This window comes from Oncorhynchus mykiss, chromosome 16 (assembly GCF_057628025.1).
Source record: "Oncorhynchus mykiss isolate SJ-2025 chromosome 16, ASM5762802v1, whole genome shotgun sequence".
Classification (NCBI taxonomy): Eukaryota; Metazoa; Chordata; class Actinopteri; order Salmoniformes; family Salmonidae; genus Oncorhynchus; species Oncorhynchus mykiss.
This window is the reverse complement of record NC_143037.1, coordinates 49,921,882-49,941,827: the sequence shown is the minus strand read 5'-3', so window position 1 is coordinate 49,941,827 and position 19,946 is coordinate 49,921,882. Positions and strand designations below refer to the sequence as shown.

Sequence of the window (19,946 nt, the reverse complement as noted above, 5' to 3'; positions counted from 1 at the left end):
CCCATGACTCTAGATGGAATCAAATCAAATCATATTGGTCACATACACATGGGTAGCAGATGTTAACGCGAATGTAGCAAAATTCTTGTACTTCTAGTTCCGACAGTACAGTAATATCTAACAAGCAATCTAACAAATTCACAACAACTACCTAATACACACCAATGTACAGGGATGAATAATAATATATAGGCAAGATGCAGTAGATGGTATAGAATACAGTATATACATATGAGATGAGTAATGTAGGATATGTAAACATTATTAAAGTGACGTTATTTAAAGTGAGTACTACCTTTATTAGGTCCATTTATTAAAGTAGCCAGAGATTTGAGTCTGTATGTTGGCCGCAGCCTCTCTATGTTAGTGATGGCTATTTAACAGTCTGATGGCCTTGAGATAGAAGCTGTTTTTCAGTCTCTCGGTCCCAGCTTTGATGCACCTGTACTGACCTCGTCTTCTGGATGATAGCGGGGTGAACAGGCAGTGGTTCAGGTGGTTGTTGTCCTTGATGATCTTTTTGGCCTTCCTGTGACATTGGGTACTGTAGGTGTTATGGAGGGCAGGTAGTTTGCCCCCGGTGATGCGTTGTACAGACCGCACTACCATCTGGAGAGCCATGCGGTTGAGGGCGGTGCAGTTGCCGTACCAGGCGGTGATACAGCCCGACGGGATGCTCTCGATTGTGCATCTGTAAAGGTTTGTGAGGGTTTTAGGTGACTAGCCAAATTTCTTCAGCCTCCTGAGGTTGAAGAGGCGCTGTTGTGCCTTCTTCACCAAGCTGTCTGTGTGGGTGGACCATTTCAGTTTGTCTGTGATGTATACGCCGAGGAACTTAAAACTTTCCACCTTCTCCTCTACTGTCCCATCGATGTGGATGGGGGGGGTGCTCCCTCTGCTGTTTCCTGAAGTCCACGATCATCTCCTTTGTTTTGTTGACGTTGAGTGAGAGGTTGTTTTCCTGACAACACTCCAAGTGCTCTCACCTCCTCCCTGTAGGCTGTCTCGTCATTGTTGGTAATCAAGCCTACCACTGTAGTGTCGTCTTCAAATTTGATGATTGAGTTGGAGGCGTGCATGGCCACACAGGGAGTACAGGAGAGGGCTGAGAACGCACCCTTATGGGGCCCCAGTGTGGAGATTCAGCGAGGTGGAGATGCTGTTTCCTACCTTCACCACCTGGAGGCGGCCCGTCAGAAAGTCCAGGACCCAGTTGCACAGGGCGAAGTCGAGACCCAGGGTCTCGAGCTTAATGATGAGTTTGGAAGGTACCATGGTGTTAAATGCTGATCTGTAGCCAATGAACAGCATTCTGCCCTATTGGCGATTGCATCGTCATTGGACCTTTTGGGGCGGTAAACAAATTGGAGAGGGACTAGGGTGTCAGGTAGGGTGGAGGCAATATGATCCTTGACTAGTCTCTCAAAGCACTTCATGATGACAGAAGTGAGTGCAACGGGGCGATAGTAATTTACTTCAGTTACCTTAGCTTTCTTGGGAACAGGAACAATGGTGGCCATCTTGAAGCATGTGGGCACAGCAGACTGGGATAGGGATTGATTGAATATGTCCATAAACACACTAGCCAGCTGGTCTGCGCATGCTCTGAGGAAATGGCTTTGGATGCCGTCTGGGCAAGCAGCCTTGCGAGGGTTAACACATTTGAATGTTTTACTCACGTTGGCCGCGTAGAAGGAGAGCCCACAGGCTTTGCTAGCAGGCCGTGTCAGTGGCACTGTATTGTCCTCAAAGCGAGCAAAGAAGTTGTTTAATTTGTCTGGGAGCGAGACGTCGATGTCCGCGACGGGGCTAGTTTTCTTTTTGTAATCCCTGATTGACTGTAGACCCTGCCACATGCGTCTCGTGTTTGAGCCGTTGATTTGAGACTCTACTTTGTCTCTATACTGACACTTTACTTGTTTGATTACCTTGCGGAGGGAATAGCTGCATTGTTTGTATTTGGTCATGTTTCCAGTCGCCTTACCATGATTGAAAGCGGTGGTTTGCACTTTCAGGTTTGCGCGAATGCTGCCATCAATCCACGGTTTCTGGTTAGGAAAGGTTTTAATAGTCACACTGGGTACGACATCTCCGATGCACTTGCTAATAAACTCGCTCATGACTCTGGATGTAATCCCATGACTCTGGATGTAATCCCATGACTCTGGATGTAATCCCATGACTCTGGATGTAATCCCATGACTCTGGATGTAATCCCATGACTCTGGATGTAATCCCATGACTCTGGATGTAATCCCATGACTCTGGATGTAATCCCATGACTCTGGATGAGAAGGTTGCGTGTTCAGTGGTAGAGACTTTTTTGCTTTAAAATGTTTGGTTTTAATTGTTGGTTTTAACCCTATCTGAAACCTTAACCATTCTGAATGAATGCCTAAACGTAATGTTTTAAGCCTATCCAAACCTAAACCCTTAACTTCAAAACACATTTTAGTTTTGGAGAAATAGAAGGATGCTGAAATTTGATGTTGGATAAACGTCAGAATATGAAGTCAAATCGGTAAAACTGTGAGATCCTGTGGGGAAACAACAACCAAGGGAAATCACCATGATGTAGAAGTGCCTTTTAAACAATAGTGGGAAACAAAAGCAGTCGCTAGCATCTCTCCATGTTGTTGTATTATTCTGCTAGGAAAGGTGATGCCTTCTATCACTGAGTGCTGTCTGTTAGTCTGTCAATCAGATAACAATAACAACATGGGAGGATAAAACCCCTGCAGCATAGTGCTGGAAAATGGATTACATCCCAAATCCCCAGGGAGAGGCTTAAAGCTCCTCTAAACAGGAAGTAGAGTGTTAAAAGTACTGTACACGACTGATCTGACCTCAGCTCAGTGTCTGGCCTTTTCACATAGAACATCCCTGTGTATGTTGTTTAACCATCCACACACGTCACCAATGCTTTATCCTTAAAGTACCTTAATGTATACTGCATACCCTATAGAAAGTGTGTACCTTCTCAAAGATGTCAGCACACAAGAAAATAATATTATGGGGAAAATAGGACTGAACTGCTCGAAAGGTTACCAAATGACTTCTTCTAACATGACAAATTCAAGCCCGATATCAAATGAGAAAATGACAATGTTTTCTGTGAAGAATTACTGGTGCAGTCAAACAGTCTCATCCTCCAGCCCGCTGCTTTCATCAATACGTTTGGTGGTGATGATGACACTTGTTCTGGTGCTGTGTGTGACTTTGAAAAAAACAATTATAATAATGAAACCGGTCTTTGGACTGGTGTGTCTGTGAGAACCAGGGGGCTAGGTTGTGTCTCTCTTGCTATATTTAGTCAGACAGAACAGACAGCGGGCTGAAGGAGATGAGAGGAGACAGTCTTGGCTGATTGGGTATGACAGTGTTCTCCCCCCCTTGTCCCCCTCTATGCCAGCTAGACAACTCAGCTCTACGTGCACAGAGAAGCGTACACATGCATGGTGACATAAGCCCGGGTTAGTAATGTACACGGCATGGTGTCAGAAACAGAGGGAGATGTGAAATGACACCTCTGGTTCTTTAGTGTACCGTACACTGTACACAAATAGAGGAATGTGCAAAATGACATCTCTAACCTCAGTTTACCCAACACAGAGGAGGGGCTCACACATCAGTGGGTTTTCACAGAACATAATTACAGAATCAAATGCAAATCTTTTAGACTTTCATCTGCTGAATTTATGCTAGACGCTGAATCCATGCTAGACACTGAATCCATTGGGTTGGGTACACTGGGCCACTAGAGGGCATACAACCACAGGCAAAGTCACAGTATTCACCACCATACAACACCCTTATATAAACCACTTTGCCTGAAGTGTAATATTGTGACATATGTCTCAACAAATTAACAGTTTATGCTCATTTAGACATGCATTGAAAGAGATAATTTGGCAACAAGCATGATACATTTTTTTCCCTGTGAAACCAATTCCAAGGATCAGTATCCTTCCTTGAGATATAGGTTGTGGTTATCTAAACCTTGGGCCCTGTGGCCTGTATTTATAGTGAGTGTATCTGCAGAAGTAGCCTGCCTGTGTGAAGGCTCTCTCTCCGGGCTAAGCTGAGTCATGGATGGCCCTGGCTGAAGCTCAGAGTCCAGAGATGAGGATTTAGTCTAATGAACAGAGTCACAGTGGAGCAAAGTTATATTTCTAAGATAGCTGTTGGGATGGTGTAAATAAAACTAGGCTGCATTTACACACTGCAATGGATATTCCAACCCTGAGATCGGCTTTGCTCTTGCTGTGTGCTGTCTAACCAATTGCTTTGCTATGTAGGCCTAAGGTGGCAGGCATTTCAGGAGGAGAGTCAAAGTCCAAAAGTAGTACATTTTTTTGGACTATCTTACATGAGAACTAGCTGCCTTATGTTCTGTTCAGTTTGAGAAGTAGAGCACAAAGATGAGGAGAACCGAAGGTCAAATTTGATAGCTTGCTACTTACTAATATAAATTGTTTTATTAAAAACAATATTTTTCTTGCCCCTGATTTATTTATCAGCAGTATTGACCTCACAATAAACCAGATTCAAGGAATTTACATTGTGGTGCTATAACTTGAAGCAGCAGTAGCGGCAAAATCAATCGGAAAAGGACAACTCATGGTGCTGAAAGTGGGCAAAATCGAGTAAGCATAATTAATTTAAACTGTCTTCATTTTAATTAGACTTTACTAACCACAAGAGGGCTTTGTGTTGGAGACTATTTCTTACTATTTAAGAAATAAAAGTTAGGCATATCTGTTTGAAAGACGAAATGAGGCTATATGCTGCTTTATCCATAGATTTGTCTGTAAATTCCTCCACCCACCATGCACTCTTTAAATAGCCTACCTCTATGTCAATAAAGGGCTGTTAAGTTAAAACCAAGACTCGAAATTGAGGGGGTATGAGAGGGTTAGTTTAGGTTAGTTTAAGAATAAGTAAATAAAAAGTATCCTGTTATATAAAGGGATCTAAAACAGTGCGTTGGTCCGCAAAGCATTATGCTAGAAACAAGCTGTAAAATACCCGGGAAAGACTCCGATGCATATGAGGATATCATTGTTTCGTTTATTTGACATTGAGGCTTCAATAGCCGGAGAAGAAGAAAAAAAGTAATTTGCTTGGGAAGTAATCTAATTCTGTCGCTATCAATTTATTAAGCAATTCACTTGCTGTACAATAGAAGATGTTTAAACCCAGACAGCTTTTGGGGAAACACTTTCTCTCGTTGGGTTAAGCCACGGAATAAGAGTAGCCAGCAGTTAAAGCGGCATCGGTAGGCCTACTCTGTCTGGGGTGGAAAGGTAGGCCTACTCTGCCTGGGGTGGAAAGGTAGGCCTACTCTGCCTGGGGTGGAAAGGTAGGCCTACTCTGCCTGGGGTGGAAAGGTAGGCCTACTCTGCCTGGGGTGGAAAGGGTAGTAGGTAGTACCTATGATAAAAATTACAGACCTCTACATGCTTTGTAAGTAGAAAAACCTGCAAAATCGACAGTGTATCAAATACTTGTTCTCCCCACTCCAGGCCTACTCTGTCTGGGGTGGAAAGGTAGGCCTAACTTTTGACTTTTCATATTTAACTACTTGCAAACAGGTACAGTTTTGTTGCAAAAAAGACACACTGTGTGCTATCAAAATTAATGCGTTGCCATGTAACGCTTACAGGACGAAGAACAGTTTCTAAAACTGCATAAGGCTCTGATCTGTCCAAGTGAGGGTAAACATGTTCTCTGCTATCCACTTTGTTCTAATTATTATTTTGGGTATAGGGGAGGCTAAATTGTTATTTTTTCAAGTGTTCAGGGAGGGTTTAGGAAAAATATATTTTGCTGAAGGGAGGGCCATACATTTTCATTTCAGGGAGGTCCAATTTTCTCCATATAACACTTATTATAAATAACATTCACTCACTTAGTTATAGTTGTTTCAAAATATGTAGATTTTGCTTTTAAATGATTTAGTTTCAGAAAACATGCGTGGGAGGCAGGAGCCTCTCCTGCCAGTTTACCAACCAACACAGGATTCCAACTAATTACTGCTATTCCTTTTAAAGGATTTTAGAGAGGGACACAGATTGAGGGGGTCCAGCTGTCTCTGTGACACAAGTACTCCCTCTAAGACCTAGTTTGACAACAAGTCACGTCAAAATGTGGATCACCATGACAATATGTATATGTGACATCAGTAGATTTATAATTGAACACATTTCTGAAGATTTTACACTATTGTGGAGAGATGTACTGCTTGGATTCTTTACATACGATAGAAGTAATTAATTTCATTATTTCATTATTCTTTTTGCCAAATTTCACATTCACAAATGTAAATTTACAAACAAAAAAACACATTTTCTTACCCTACAAAAATAAATTGAACTGTATTTTAAGACAGTTAAATACTCTACTAACAAAAAAGCTGTTAGAATTGTAAGTGTATATATGTCCCTTAAGGTCCTTGTGTAATTGTAATGTAATTGTGTACCCCCTAGCGCGATTGTCCATTGTATATAATCTATATATACTTGTGTTCCCTCGTGTACTTTCTGTATTGATTTGTTGTTGATAAAAATATTTTTTTTTTTATAAATACATTTAAAAAATGTTGTGAGTTCTTCACAGGAATATTCAGAGTACTATTCAAATCTGGCAGAAGCAGCAGGAATGATAAAAGCAAGAGTTTCTAACTATTTTCAAGGAAAGTAGCTGTTGGTTGCTCCGTTTGTCGCTAGAAGTCGCAAGATGACGTCATTACACTTACGCTGTCCCTCAGTCTCTCATGCAATGACAAATTCTCCAAAGTAAAAAATATAATGTTTGAAGGAGAACAAAAAGGAACCGATTAAATAATTAGACAGCACAGAAAAAAAATGTAAGGTAGATAACTTTTTTCGAAAATGTTTTTTTTTTACTTAAAAAAATATGATTATTTATGCCTTGGAGAGCTGTGGTGCCATTTAACAACAAGTACCGGATTTAATACATTCGCTCCACTCGCTGCAGCAACGTGGAGAGGACAAGAGGCTAGAGGGGAGAGAGGCTAGGGAGGGAGCAGAGAGTGACGGGGGAAGGGGCGCAAGTGACCGCTGCACACACACGCGGAGCCTCAGAGAGGGAGCAGACTGCAGAGCAATAAGTAGATGGTTCACAGACTGGCACTCTCTTTTATCTAAATTCTCAATCCCTTCAGGGTGTTTGCAATCACTCTACTCTACATAACTTCATATTTGCCATTGCTGCGGGATATAGGATGGAAATAGACACAGCTAAATGTGACAAACTCCACTATTGGTATTGTGATATGAATTGACATGAGCCTTCATAAGCATTACATAACATTGAGCAAACACAGAGGGGTGAATCATGGTTCCACAGTAAATGCTAATCAGCCCAAACAGCATGAGGAGAACTAATCACTGACTGTCTTTATTGTATGACTCAGTATTAATGCGAATGTCTTCAGGTAGGGACTGTCACTGACCTACATAACTCACAGGGAAGACAGACAGAGAGAACTAGACTGGTCACAGAGCAGATGGAGGTGGCAAAACAACAAAACATTTATCTGCTATTGGAAGTAAACTGTCTACCTGAGAAATAAAAACTGGCAGTCTGGCACCATTATGGAAAAGTAGAGAAAATCAAGCTAGCATTTTAGCAGCATATATTGCTAATCAAATTCCACGTTTCTGATATAGTTGTCTACCGTGTACCATGGGCCAATCAAAGGTGTTAACACAATGTTCAAACATCGGTACTTGGTGAATTTTAAACTGACGTTTTCAGGTCTGTCCCAAGTAAAGTGGTTCAACAAATACCCTTATCAATATGCGCCTATGCACAGGAAATGCATTGCTATTTCCACACGCCAAAACAATAGAACATTCCTTTCTATAGCACAGACAAAGGGAAACTCACCAGATTTTCTTTGGTCTTCCGATTCGGAAAGGTGAGCAAGGCATGTTGGTATCTTGTGTTTTTATTGTTCTTGTCTAGAGGTTAACTGATAAACACCAAGCTTCTTTACAAGATCTCAAAACTGTATTTTGCAGGTTTTAGCAGATTAACTTCCTGCAACAAGTCCTCTTTGTGGGCCTACAAAATAAACAGCACTTTCTGGGAGACCTCTGTCCAAGCCTGCAACGTACATGCAGCCACATGATTCTCCTTGGCTTTGTTAGTGGTTTGTTTTTTTCCACAGAGAGATGTTGGGAAAGGTCTTTGAGGTTCTTTTGAAAATGACTCACCTCCACCTATTGTTTTTCAGCTGAATATATTGAAGGAAAGCTGATAGCAGGTACAACCTGCGTCATTCAATTTTAAACTTTTCTCCGTTTTAGCATTGATTTAATCCCAATTGGCCATGCAGACCATTCTAAGACTGCTATTGAGCTCTAAATTACATTCAGCTAATAAGTATTACTATAGAAATGTAAAAAACCCTGTATTCCCAAATTGTCTTACAGTATCAGGAAGAATGTTCTGCAGTATCAGGAAGCGGTCCTACTCCCCTCTATTCTAATCTCCTCCTGTGTTCCAGGTAGTGCTGAGTAATGCAGGCCTGGTTTCGACCAGACAGAGAATGGATGCTCCTGAGTGAGTACTCCCACAGGGACTAAGCAGAGAGCCTCTGTCCTTGTGCGGTGACACAGCGAGAGAGAGAGGGGTGGAGGTCGGGCTGACATCCAGTGCAACCCTTCAACCTCCAGGACAGCCAGGGAGAGTTGAGCTCCATCTGCTCCTGTCCGTGTGTCTGCAGTGTCAGTGCCAGGCTCCACATGCCACTCAGCAGCAGAACAGAGCCGTAGCCTTACTTCGCCTGCGCCACCCTGTCAACACTGCAGAACAGTTAGGCAGTGCCTTTACTGTGATAATGGGACTTGGGAAGGGGAGTGCGGCAGACCGGCTGGGCAGGACGGTGTCCCATGCTGCTCTCCCTCTATCAGTGGCTCGTGTATTACTTTACTCAGTCTGTGGGATCTCAAGTGAAACTGTTCAAGTTCTTATCATAGAGGCGTCATAGAGGCAGGTGTCATGACCATAGGGGGCACAAGGTCATGTGCCCCCTCAGATTTGTCCTGTTTAAAATTATCCAGGTATTTCAGATGTTCAATTAATTACTAAACTTCCTTTTCAAGTGCAGGTTTTATAATTATTTATCAAAATATCTATAAGCTGTATTGCAGAGGTGCCACACTGACTGAACCAAGCAAAGAGTACACCTCCCCTATTTTCCCTAGCAAGTGGTTCTTTGTGCATGTGACAAATAAAACTTGAAACTTCCTTCCAAGGAGTGACAGTATCGTCAGTGGAGGAGGAGAGAGAGTGTAGAGTGATACCAGCTCCATACAAACACACAGCATTTGATTTTAGCTGTCGATGATGGGCAGGATTCGCAGGAGGTATATTTGTAAATTAATTGTTTGTAAATGAATCAAGCTATGTAGCCTATTTAAGCCTTCTTGGTGAATAAATACAACCAATATGCTTTATTGTTTCTCTGTAATACTAGCCACCTAGCAATTTTCTGAAGTTGGCTTTAGCTAGCCAGCTAGATAGGTTTCCAATATCCCAACCTGATAACTAGCTACCAAGCCATTTCAGGCTATCAATAAAGTAGCATGTCTAGTAGCATCCACATGTTCATCTGACTCCCTTTAACCCTAATTTGCTCCAGGGGCACTGTACTAACTACTATGACTGACTGTGTAAAACAACACATTTCATTGCACCTATCCAGTGTGAGACAATAAAACATATTATTCACTGCTCAAACAAGATACACTGTTTACAAATAATAACCAATCATAAAGCTTCAAATGTTTAAATATAGCTATTTAAACCAATCAAACGCCAGGCACACAGCCAATCCCTTTTCATGCAAACATTCCCTCAGAACTGTGAGCTAAGTAATGGCATGAGCTAGCTAGCAAGAACAACAACAATGGAATTCGGTGTAACTGAATCTTTCTTTGACAAAAAACAAATGATGAAAATGATCAACCACAACCAGAAGATGATGATGACACTTTCGGAGATGCTGCTACAGATCCATCTCCTCAGAAAAAGAAAAAGCTCTACATGTTCCGAGAGGGGTAGCTTTGCGAATTCAAGTAGCTAAGGAGGGAACAAATTAGCAACACAATGTTCTGTGAGTACTGTCGAAAGTGTGGAGTAATATCAGCAGGAAGACTTATTTTGCCACTGGCCACAGCAACCTAAACCACGAGTCGTTGCTAAAACATTACTTAAGCCAAAAGCACATCAAGTGCATCGGGACAGGGGCTGGAGCAACATCGCTACGTCTACTAGCTACCAGAAGTATTTGACAGGCAACAGGTGACAGCCCAAGCTGGTCAACAGGCAGAGCTAGAGATGACATTTTACACAGCTTACTGCATTACCAAAGAGTAGATGGCTTTTACCAAATTCAGACCCATGTTACTCACCCAGAAAAAAACATTTATGACAAATCAACTCCACATTTGGAAACGTGATGTCCTGTGCAAACATCATTGCTACTATACGGGAAGGGTTAGTGTTATCCCGGTTCCTTAGGACGTCCAAACCCTAAAAGCTAGTTGATTTATTAGCTACATTCTAGATCTAAGAAATGGATTAGTCATTGTGAGAGGAGACTCAAGTCAGCTTGTTGCTTGTCAGCTTGTTGCTTTTTTACAACATTCATTTTATTACATAGTTTTGTATTATGTTTATTATTATTATCTGTTCGCTAAATGCAGTAATGTATAACAGTTTGCAGTTGCACTTTTAAATACAATAAAAGTTATCTTTTAATCACCTATATACATATTATTTGCACTTTTGAATACAATCAATCTTCTGTTTTGTACGTTACATTTGTCTGTCCAAAACTAATAATGTATGGGTGCGTTCGTAAATTCACTCTGGAGTGCCAGAGAATGCTCAGTGTGTGGTCTGGGCATTCCTAAATTCAGAGCTTTGTCAGATGGCTCTCGGAGCGTTTAGAGCGCACACTGGACGCTCTGACCGAGGAGTAGGGTTGATCCGAGCGTTCTGACCTCACAACGGCAGTCTAACTGGCTAAAGTTAGCTAGCTATTTCCAGACATAAATTAGAGAACACCCCACTCTAACCATTTTACTCACCGTAGCAGAGCTGGTTAGGCTGTTTTCATGTCATCCAGAGCGTTGGTGACTAACTGTGCTTCTGTCAACAATTTAATTATGCTTTTTTTGCCAATGTTTACTGACACTGGCCATATTCAACGGGTGTTGAACGTTCCTAAATTCATCAGTTATTCTGTGCTCTGGCACACTCAGACGAGAGTGCTCTGAAATCGGAGTAGATAGCCAGAGTGAATTTATGAACACGCCCTAAATAAATAGGTTTGTTGTTGCACTTTTGAATACAATTATTAAAAGTAGTTTTTATTCTGTCTTTCCCACTCTCTTGTGATGCGTTCTACATAATCAAGGTAACAACTGATGGAAATTGAGAATGATAGGACAGTCATTTTCAGTAAAAATAGTTTTTTTTTTCTGGTGCTCCTAAATTTTGTCTGGTGCTCCTTACTTTTTGAAGTTAGGCACAACCGTGCTATCAATGAGAAAAGTTCATTTAGAGCCCTGCCTGTATGTATCCTTCACATACAATAAGTTGTCCTTAAGTTGCAGTGTAACTGATACTACATGACGCAGAATCAGAAGAAGAGGAACTCACCATATGCTTCTGGCCCTGGAGAAAGTCTTGTCCACTCTGAAAAGAAAGAGAGAGGTGAGAGTTAGTCTAGCTGCTGCCTCTATTATCCATTTACTGTAATAATGTTTAATACTGTCCTTGTGATCCACAGTTATAGAATAGATGTCTAAACTGACATTTGTACCAATGCTGCTTCTCACAATCCAGCTTTCTCAATCTATTTTAATCAACCACTGTAATGTGGGGTAACCCAAGAGACAAGAGCACTGGCACCAACATGAATAGTTAATGTTTTTTTGTTTTCTAACAAAGAGAGACAGTGCTATACATAAGGTCTTCTATTGATCTCACAGGGAGTACAGCAGTCTGCTTGGCTACACAATACATTGCTTTTAAGTTTGAGCTGAGAAAAAGGATGGTGTACAGCACTACTTCAGTTCAGTAAACATGGCCATTTCAGCTCAGTGCTGTAAACACTATAATACAGAAAATGTGTTGGGGAGTAGCAGTTACTCTAAATAACTAAGTGGCACTTGTAGGGATCGGTGCCAGTCCTGCATTTCCTGACACACAAACTCCACTTGTTCCATTACTGAATGCAGGTTGCACCCGTCTTTCAAACAAAGCATGCTCGCATGACCAGGACTTCCTAAAGACCTCCTGAGCTTCATGTGACTTTTTGAAACCAGTGGTGTTCATATGGCTCTAGTCATATGATCAAATGATACACCGTGGATGTGAATTAAATCAACTGCCAGCCTGTGATTCTCAATTTATGTCAGCAGATGGTACAATGGGACTTGGTACACAAACACATTTTTTGATCTGGCCCAGTCTTGCTTTTGGACTCCTACAGTCTATTCTCCAGGACCTCCAGGACTAGCATGACTAAGGGGTTGGTGCTCTGTAGTGATTGTTGGGAACTAGTGAGTGGGATGTTTAAGATGTCTAAACGACCTCCTACAGCTGTCTCTTCTACTGTGGATCTGATCTCACGCTAATGTTTCCCCCCCTACTGGGATGACAGTCCATGATCAGATGTCCAGGGTCACATCCCAAATGGCACCCTATTCCCTATATAGTATGCTACTTTTCACCAGGGCCCATATGACTGGACAAAAGAAGTGGACTATGTAGGGAATAGGGTGCCATTTTGGGACTTTTTTGGGACTCCACCCAGACTCCCAGTGGAGTTTCAGGAATCCAGGCCTCTTACTCATCTTTCCATGGATCTCTGTCTATTCTGTCACCAGGAATCGTCTGCATTTTCTATGGACTCACAACCCAACTTACATCCCAGGACTCCCAGTACCATTATTGGAAATAGGGCTGGTATGAACATTCTGAGGGTTGACCTCTTTGCATCACAAGATAGGCCTAAAATGCCTTCAAAAAGTATTCACACCCCTTGACTTTTTCCACATTTTGTTGTGTTACAAAGTGGTATTAAAATGTCAGTTTTTTGTCAAAGATCTACACAAAATACTCATGTCAAAATGGAAGAAGAATTACATTTTTTTTTTAAATGAAATGGTCAAATAAAACACAAATATATTTTATTAGATAAGTATTCTACCCCCTGAGTCAATACATGTCAGAATCACCTTTGGAAGCCATTACAGCTTTCTGGGTAAGTCTCTTAAGAACTTTGCCAACCTGGATTGTACAATATTTGCCCATTATTCTTTTTAAATTATTCAAGCTCTGTCAAGTTGGTTGTTGATCATTGCTAGATAGTCATTTTCAAGTCTTGCGATAGATTTTCAAGCCGATTTAACTAGGCCACTCAGAAACATTCAATGTTGTCGTGGCAAGTAACTCCAGTGTATATCTGGCCTTGTGTTTTAGGTTATATTCCTGCTGAAAGATGGAGTTGTCTGATGGAAAGCAGACTGAACCAGGTTTTCATCTAGGACTTTGCCTGGGCTTAGCTCTATTCTTTTTCTTTTTATCCTCAAACTCCCTAGTCCTTACAGATGACAAGCATATCCATAACATGATGCAGCCACCACCATGCTTTAAAATTTGAGGAGTTGTATACAGTAATGTGTTGTATTGGATTTGCCCCAAACATAACACTTTGTATTCAGGACAAAAAGTACATTTCCTTGCCACATTTTTTTCAGTATGACTTTGTTGCTAACAGGATGTATGTTTTGGAATACTTTTATTCTGTACGGGCATCCTTCTTTTCACTCTGTCAATTAGATTAGCATAGTGGAGTAACTACAATGTTGTTGATCCATCATCAGTTCTCCTATCACAGCCATTTAACTCTGTAACTGGTTTAAAATCCCCATTGGCCTCATGGTGAAATCCCTGAGGGGTTTCCTTCCTCTCTGTCAACTGAGTTAGGAAGGACGCCTGTATCTTTGTAGTGACTGGGTGTATTGATACCCCGTCCAAAATGTAATTAATAACAAATGGATGTACAATGTCTGCTTTATTTTTTAAAATATATATATATATATTTTTTTTTACATATCTACCAATAGGTGCCCTTCTTTGCGAGGCATTGGAAAACCTCTGGACTGTCATTGAATCTGTGCTTGAAATTCTGCCCCTTCACTTTTACCAAATTTTGTTACGTTACAGCTTTATTCTAAAATGGATTAAAATAAAAAAAAATCCTCATCAATCTACACACAATACCCCATAACGACAAAGTAAGTATTCAGACCCTTAGCTATGAGAGCTCAGGTGCATCCTGTTACCATTGATCATCCTTGAGATGTTTATACAACTTGATTGGAGTCCACCTATGGTAAATTCCTTTCATTGGATATGATTTGGAAAGTCACACATCTGTCTATATAAAAGGTCCCACAATTGACAGTGCATGTCAGAGCAAAAACCAAGCCATGAGGTTGAAAGAATTGTCTGTAGAGCCCCGAGACAGGATTGTATCGAGGCCCAGATCTGTGGAAGGGTACCAAAACATTTCTGCAGCATTGAAGGTCCCCAAGAACACAGTGGCCTCCATCATTATTAAATGGAAGAAGTTTGGAAACACCAAGATTCTTCCTATAGCTGGCCACCCGGCCAAACTGAGAAATCGGGGGAGAAAGGCCTTGGTCAGTGAGGTGACCAAGAACCCAATGGTCACTCTGACAGAGCTCCAGAGTTCCTCTGTGGAGATGGGAGAACCTTCCAGAAGGACAACCATCTCTGCAGCACTCCACCAATCAGGCATTATGGTAGAGTGGCTAGACGGAAGCCACTCCTCAGTAAATGACACGACAGCCCGGTTGGAGTTTTCCATAAGGCACCTAAAGACACTCAGACCATGAGAAACAAGATTCTATAGTCTGATGAAACCAAGATTGAACTCTTTGGCCTGATTGACAAGAGTCACATCTGGAGGAAACCTGGCACCATCCCTACGGTGAAGCATGGTGGTGGCAGCATTATGCTGTAGGGATGTTTTTCAGTGGCAGGGACTGGGAGACTAGTCAGGATCGAGGGAAAGATGAACAGAGCAAAGTACAGAGAGATCTTTGGTGAAAACCTGCTCCAGAGCGCTCAGGACCTCAGACTGGGGTGAAAGTACACCTTCCAACAGTACAACAACCCTAAGCATACAGCCAAGACAACACAGGAGTGGCTTCGGGACAAGTCTCTGAATGTCCTTGAGTTGCCCAGCCAGAGCCCGGACTTGAACCCGATTGAACATGTCTGGAGAGACCTGAAAATAGCTGTGCAGCGACGCTCCCCATCCAACCTGACAGAGCTTGAGAGGATCTGCAGAGAAGAATGGGAGACACTCCCCAAATACAGGTGTGCCAAGCTTGTAGTGTCATACCCAAGATGACTCAAGGCTGTAATCGCTGTCAAAGGTGCTTCAACAAAGTACAGAGTAAAGGGTCTGAATAATTGTGTAAACATTTCAGTTTGTTTTTAATAAATCTGCAAACATTTATAAAAATCGGTTTTCACTTTATAATTACCTGGTATTGTGTGTAAATTGATGAGGACATGTTTTTTTATTTGATCAATTTTAGAATAAGGCTGTAACATAAATTTTGAGGGAAAAAGTCAAGGTGTCTAAATACTTTCCGAATGCACTGTACAGCATGTGTTGGGTACAGAGATGGGGTAGTGTTTCAAAAATCATGTTAAACACCATTATTGCACATGCAACTTATCTGATTTGTTAAGCAACTGTTTACTACTGAAGTCATTTAGGCTTGCCATAACAAAGAGGTGGAATACTTATTGACTCAAGACATTTCAGCTTTTCATTTCTAAAACATAATTCCATTTTGACTTACACACAATCTACATTTAATCCATTTTAAATGCAGGCTGTAACACAACAAATTGTGGAACAATTCAAGGGTACTTTCTTTCTGAAGGCACTGTGTATATCACTTGAGCCAGACTTGTTTATTTGTACAAACTGCAAGCAAAAACAAACAAATCAATCAATGTCATGCACACCGTTTTCACCTTCAGCCTTGTCTATAGGCTCAATCTTTCAGCAAAACAAAGGTTTTTCAAAGATGAATGGACACAACAGTCATTTTCCACTGGAAATACTGCACTAACTGTAAGTCACTCTAGCTAAATGACTAAAATGCATGTAAATATAGACATGGTTGATTGAAATACTGATGTCACGGAATAGAATACAGTGTTACTTCCACTGTAACGATGTGCGCTGAGAGTCAGGAAGCAACTTCATGGAGTGAGTGATTTAATCAATAAACAAAACATAATACGAAACACGAACAATGCACAGACATGAAACAGAAACAATAATAAAGAAACCAAAGAGTTACATATAGGGCAGGTAATCAAGGAGGTGATGGAGTCCAGGTGAGTGTCATTATGTGTGTAACCATGGTGACAGGTGTGCACCATAATGAGCCTGGTGACCTAGAGGCCCGGAGAGGGAGCACACGCAATATCCACAGCCTTATTTAATCATGTACTGATATTTTGTTCTGTTTGAGGAAAGACCCTTGTGGTCACTTTACAGAACTAATAAAATCCTTAAAGCAACTACCTCTTTCTCAGAATATACTGCCTCGCCTCCCGCGTGGCGCAGCGGTCTAAGCCTGGGTTCAATCCCTGGCTGTGTCACAGCTGGCCGCGACTGGGAGACCCATGAGGCGGCGCACAATTGGCCCAGCATCTTCCGGGTTAGGGGAGGGTTTGGCCGGCCTGGATGTCCTTGTCCCATCGTGCTCTAGCGACTCCTTGTGGCCGCCCAGGCCTATGCACGCTGACTTCGGTCGCCAGTTGTACAGTGTTTCCTCCGTCACATTGGTGCAACAGAGTCGCATGGCTCTCTACCTTCGCCTCTCCCCAGTCCGTACGGGTGTTGCAGCGATGAGACAACACCGTAACTACTAATTGGATATCAAGAAATTGGTACAAAAATAAAAGAATGAAAGAAAATACAGCCTCACTGAGGGGAAAGGGACAATAATCCACAGGGGTAATTTGAATGGTAAAGGTACTTTCACTAATCACTGTCCTTCTCATTCTTAAAGGAGGACTATTGTCATGTTGTGACAATAGTCCTGAGGGTGCTGTATGCCTGACATGTGTGCTGTAGTTATAACATTGTATACAGTACAAAAAATACATACATTTCCTTTGGTAGAATAAATGATTTTAAACTGCTTGGAAGGAGTAAGCATTAACTGCATCGGGATATTATGTTAAGAATTGTAGTGCAGGCTTCATGAGCATCACAAGCATAATATTTTCTAATCTTTAAAAATTGTGGGTCCCACCCATTCTCAGGTTGCCTGGAATTCCCATAAAATGAAATCAAGCCAGGGTGCGGCTAGATTCTTGGTCAATGCAGGCTCCAACCTAAAATACCTGCTGGGAATATGTTCTGTCCTGTTCTATTTTCCATCAGAAAGGGGGTTGCTCAGCTTAACAATGTGAGGAGACGAACATGGGTTGCAAGCTAGTGTAAACATAAGCTTTGGTTCACTTCAAAACAAGACTCTGACCTCTCTCTAAACACTAAGCTACACACTGTCAAACATGTCGCTAGGCCTACACTAAATATTTGTTAGGCAACATTTGACAAACTGAAGAAGACATGTTGACAGATAAGGACATGAAGCTGCTCATTTCCATTCTTGTTATTGAAGTGTATGTAGGGGGTGTGAGTGTTTGTGTACATAGCGTGTACTTATGTAGTGTAAGGTGTAGCCTACTTTACTTGACAGGATAATTGCCCTAGTTTTATTAACTGGGTTGAGGGTGAGGCCAATACAAAGGGAATGAGAAACTACTCTGGAGAAGAAACTAAACATTTGTTTACTATCATAAATGAAAATACTCATATTAATATATGATAACATTATAGCTGACATAAGGCTATCATTATGTTGGAGGTATCATGTTATCAACTGAAAAAGTGTATATGTTCCCACAATAATGAAACCTGACCTTTTATCTGACTCAATATCACTGCTACCAGCACAGAGTGGAATTCCACTAGCAACACAAAGCTAGCCTTACCTTGGGCTGGGTTTCGAATAGAAAAGTGCTGACACTAAATCACATGTGTCAAACGCATTCCACTGAGGGCCAAGCGTCTGCGGGTGTTTGCTCCTCCCTTGTACTTGATTTATGAATTAAGGTCACTGATTAGTAAGGTACTCCACTCACCTGGTTGTCTAGGTCTGAACTGACACTAGGCCCTCCGTGGAATGAGTTTGACACCCATGCACTAAATGGTGATACTTAGCCTTCACCTTTATCAGCAGGACAACAGTACTTTCTGTTTGTCTCTCTGACTCCGAGCAGGATGGAGTGTTTTTGGCAAGGCAGCATATGCATTATAATACGAGTCTGAGTCATACTGTATTTTCACATTCTCAGCCTGTTTGCCTGGCCATGTCCAACCTAACACGCTTTGCACCACATGGCCCCCAAGCAAAGATGTACTGTGGCTTTAGTTAAGTCTCTTGTTAAAGTAAGAAGTCATGGTTGAGTAGAGCTCAGGTAAATACACACATGGACTGCAGATCTGCAGGTGGTGTGAAACAGCTAAGAGGGTGAAAAATACATCTGATCCAAGCAAGAATACTGTTTCTTCATGCCTCTCCTCCACAGTTCGGTATCTTAACCCAATGAGTCCCACCATCATGCTGGCGTGATTTAGGACTTCCAAACCGTCTAAAACATAGGTTATTTGAGCTACAGACTTCTGGGTTGTACCATTAGATTTGTATATTTCTAGCATCTGTTGGTACCAACCAGTGGTACAGTTCAAGTCAGAAGTTTACATACACCTTAGCCAAATACATTTAAACTCAGTTTTTCACAATTCCTGACAAATAATCCTAGTAAAAATTCCCTGTCTTGTGTCAGTTAGGAACACCACTTTATTTTAAGAATGTGAAATGTCAGAAAAATAGTAGAGAGAATGATTTATTTCAGCTTTTATTTCTTTCATCACATTTCCAGTGGGTCAGAAGTTTACATCCACTCAATTAGTATTTGATAGCATTGCCTTTAAAATTATTTCACTTGGGTCAAACATTTCGGGTAGCCTTCCACAAGCTTCCCACAATAAGTTGGGTGAATTTTGGCCCATTCCTCCTGAGAGCTAGTGTAACTGAGTCAGATTTGTAGGCCTTCTTGCTCGCACACGCTTTTTCAATTCTGCCCACACATTTTCTATAGGGTTGAGGTCAGGACTTTGTGATGGCCACTCCAATACCTTTACTTTGCTGTCCTTAAGCTATTTTGCCACAACTTTGGAAGTAAGCATGGGGTCATTGTCCAGTTGGAAGACCCATTTGCGACCAAGCTTTAACTTCCTGACTGATGTCTTGAGGTGTTGCTTCAATATATCCAAATAATTTTCCTGCCTCATGATGTCATCTATTTTCTGAAGTGCACCAGTCCCTCCTGCAGCAATTTGTTTTTCTGAGGTCTTGGCTGATTTTTTTTTGATTTTCCCATGATGTCAAGCAAAGAGGCACTGAGTTTGAAGGTAGGCCTTGAAATACATCCACAGGTACACCTCCAATTGACTCATGATGTCAATTAACCTATCAGAAGCTTCTAAAGCAGGGCCTCCCGGGTGGCGCAGTGGTTAAGGGCTCTACTGCAGCGCCAGCTGTGCCATCAGAGTCCCTGGGTTCGTGCCCAGGCTCTGTCGTAAACGGCCGCGACCGGGAGGTCCGTGGGGCGACGCACAATTGGCCTAGTGTCGTCCGGGTTAGGGAGGGATTGGTCGATAGGGATCTCCTTGTCTCATCGCGCACCAGCGACTCCTGTGGCGGGCC

General features: G+C 41.8%; 1 protein-coding gene across 27 annotated transcripts in view; it reads right to left on the bottom strand.

Annotated features, from left to right (window-relative positions):
* Nucleotides 1-19,946, bottom strand: part of LOC110492141 (rap1 GTPase-activating protein 1) — a 133,092-nt gene that overhangs the window by 65,004 nt on the left and 48,142 nt on the right. For 21 of the 27 annotated variants that reach the window (XM_036947073.2, XM_090203105.1, XM_090203097.1 and 18 more), the window contains exon 2: nt 11,701-11,736. Coding sequence is in view for 25 of the 27 variants with exons in the window: in XM_090203097.1 (XP_090059223.1) it covers nt 11,701-11,736 (36 nt within the window). In the remaining 2 variants the exon portion in view is untranslated. Of the gene's footprint in view, nt 1-7,914; nt 8,179-11,700; nt 11,737-19,946 lie in introns of those variants that run through there. The other 6 variants (XM_090203081.1, XM_090203085.1, XM_090203086.1 and 3 more) reach the window with 4 other exon arrangements.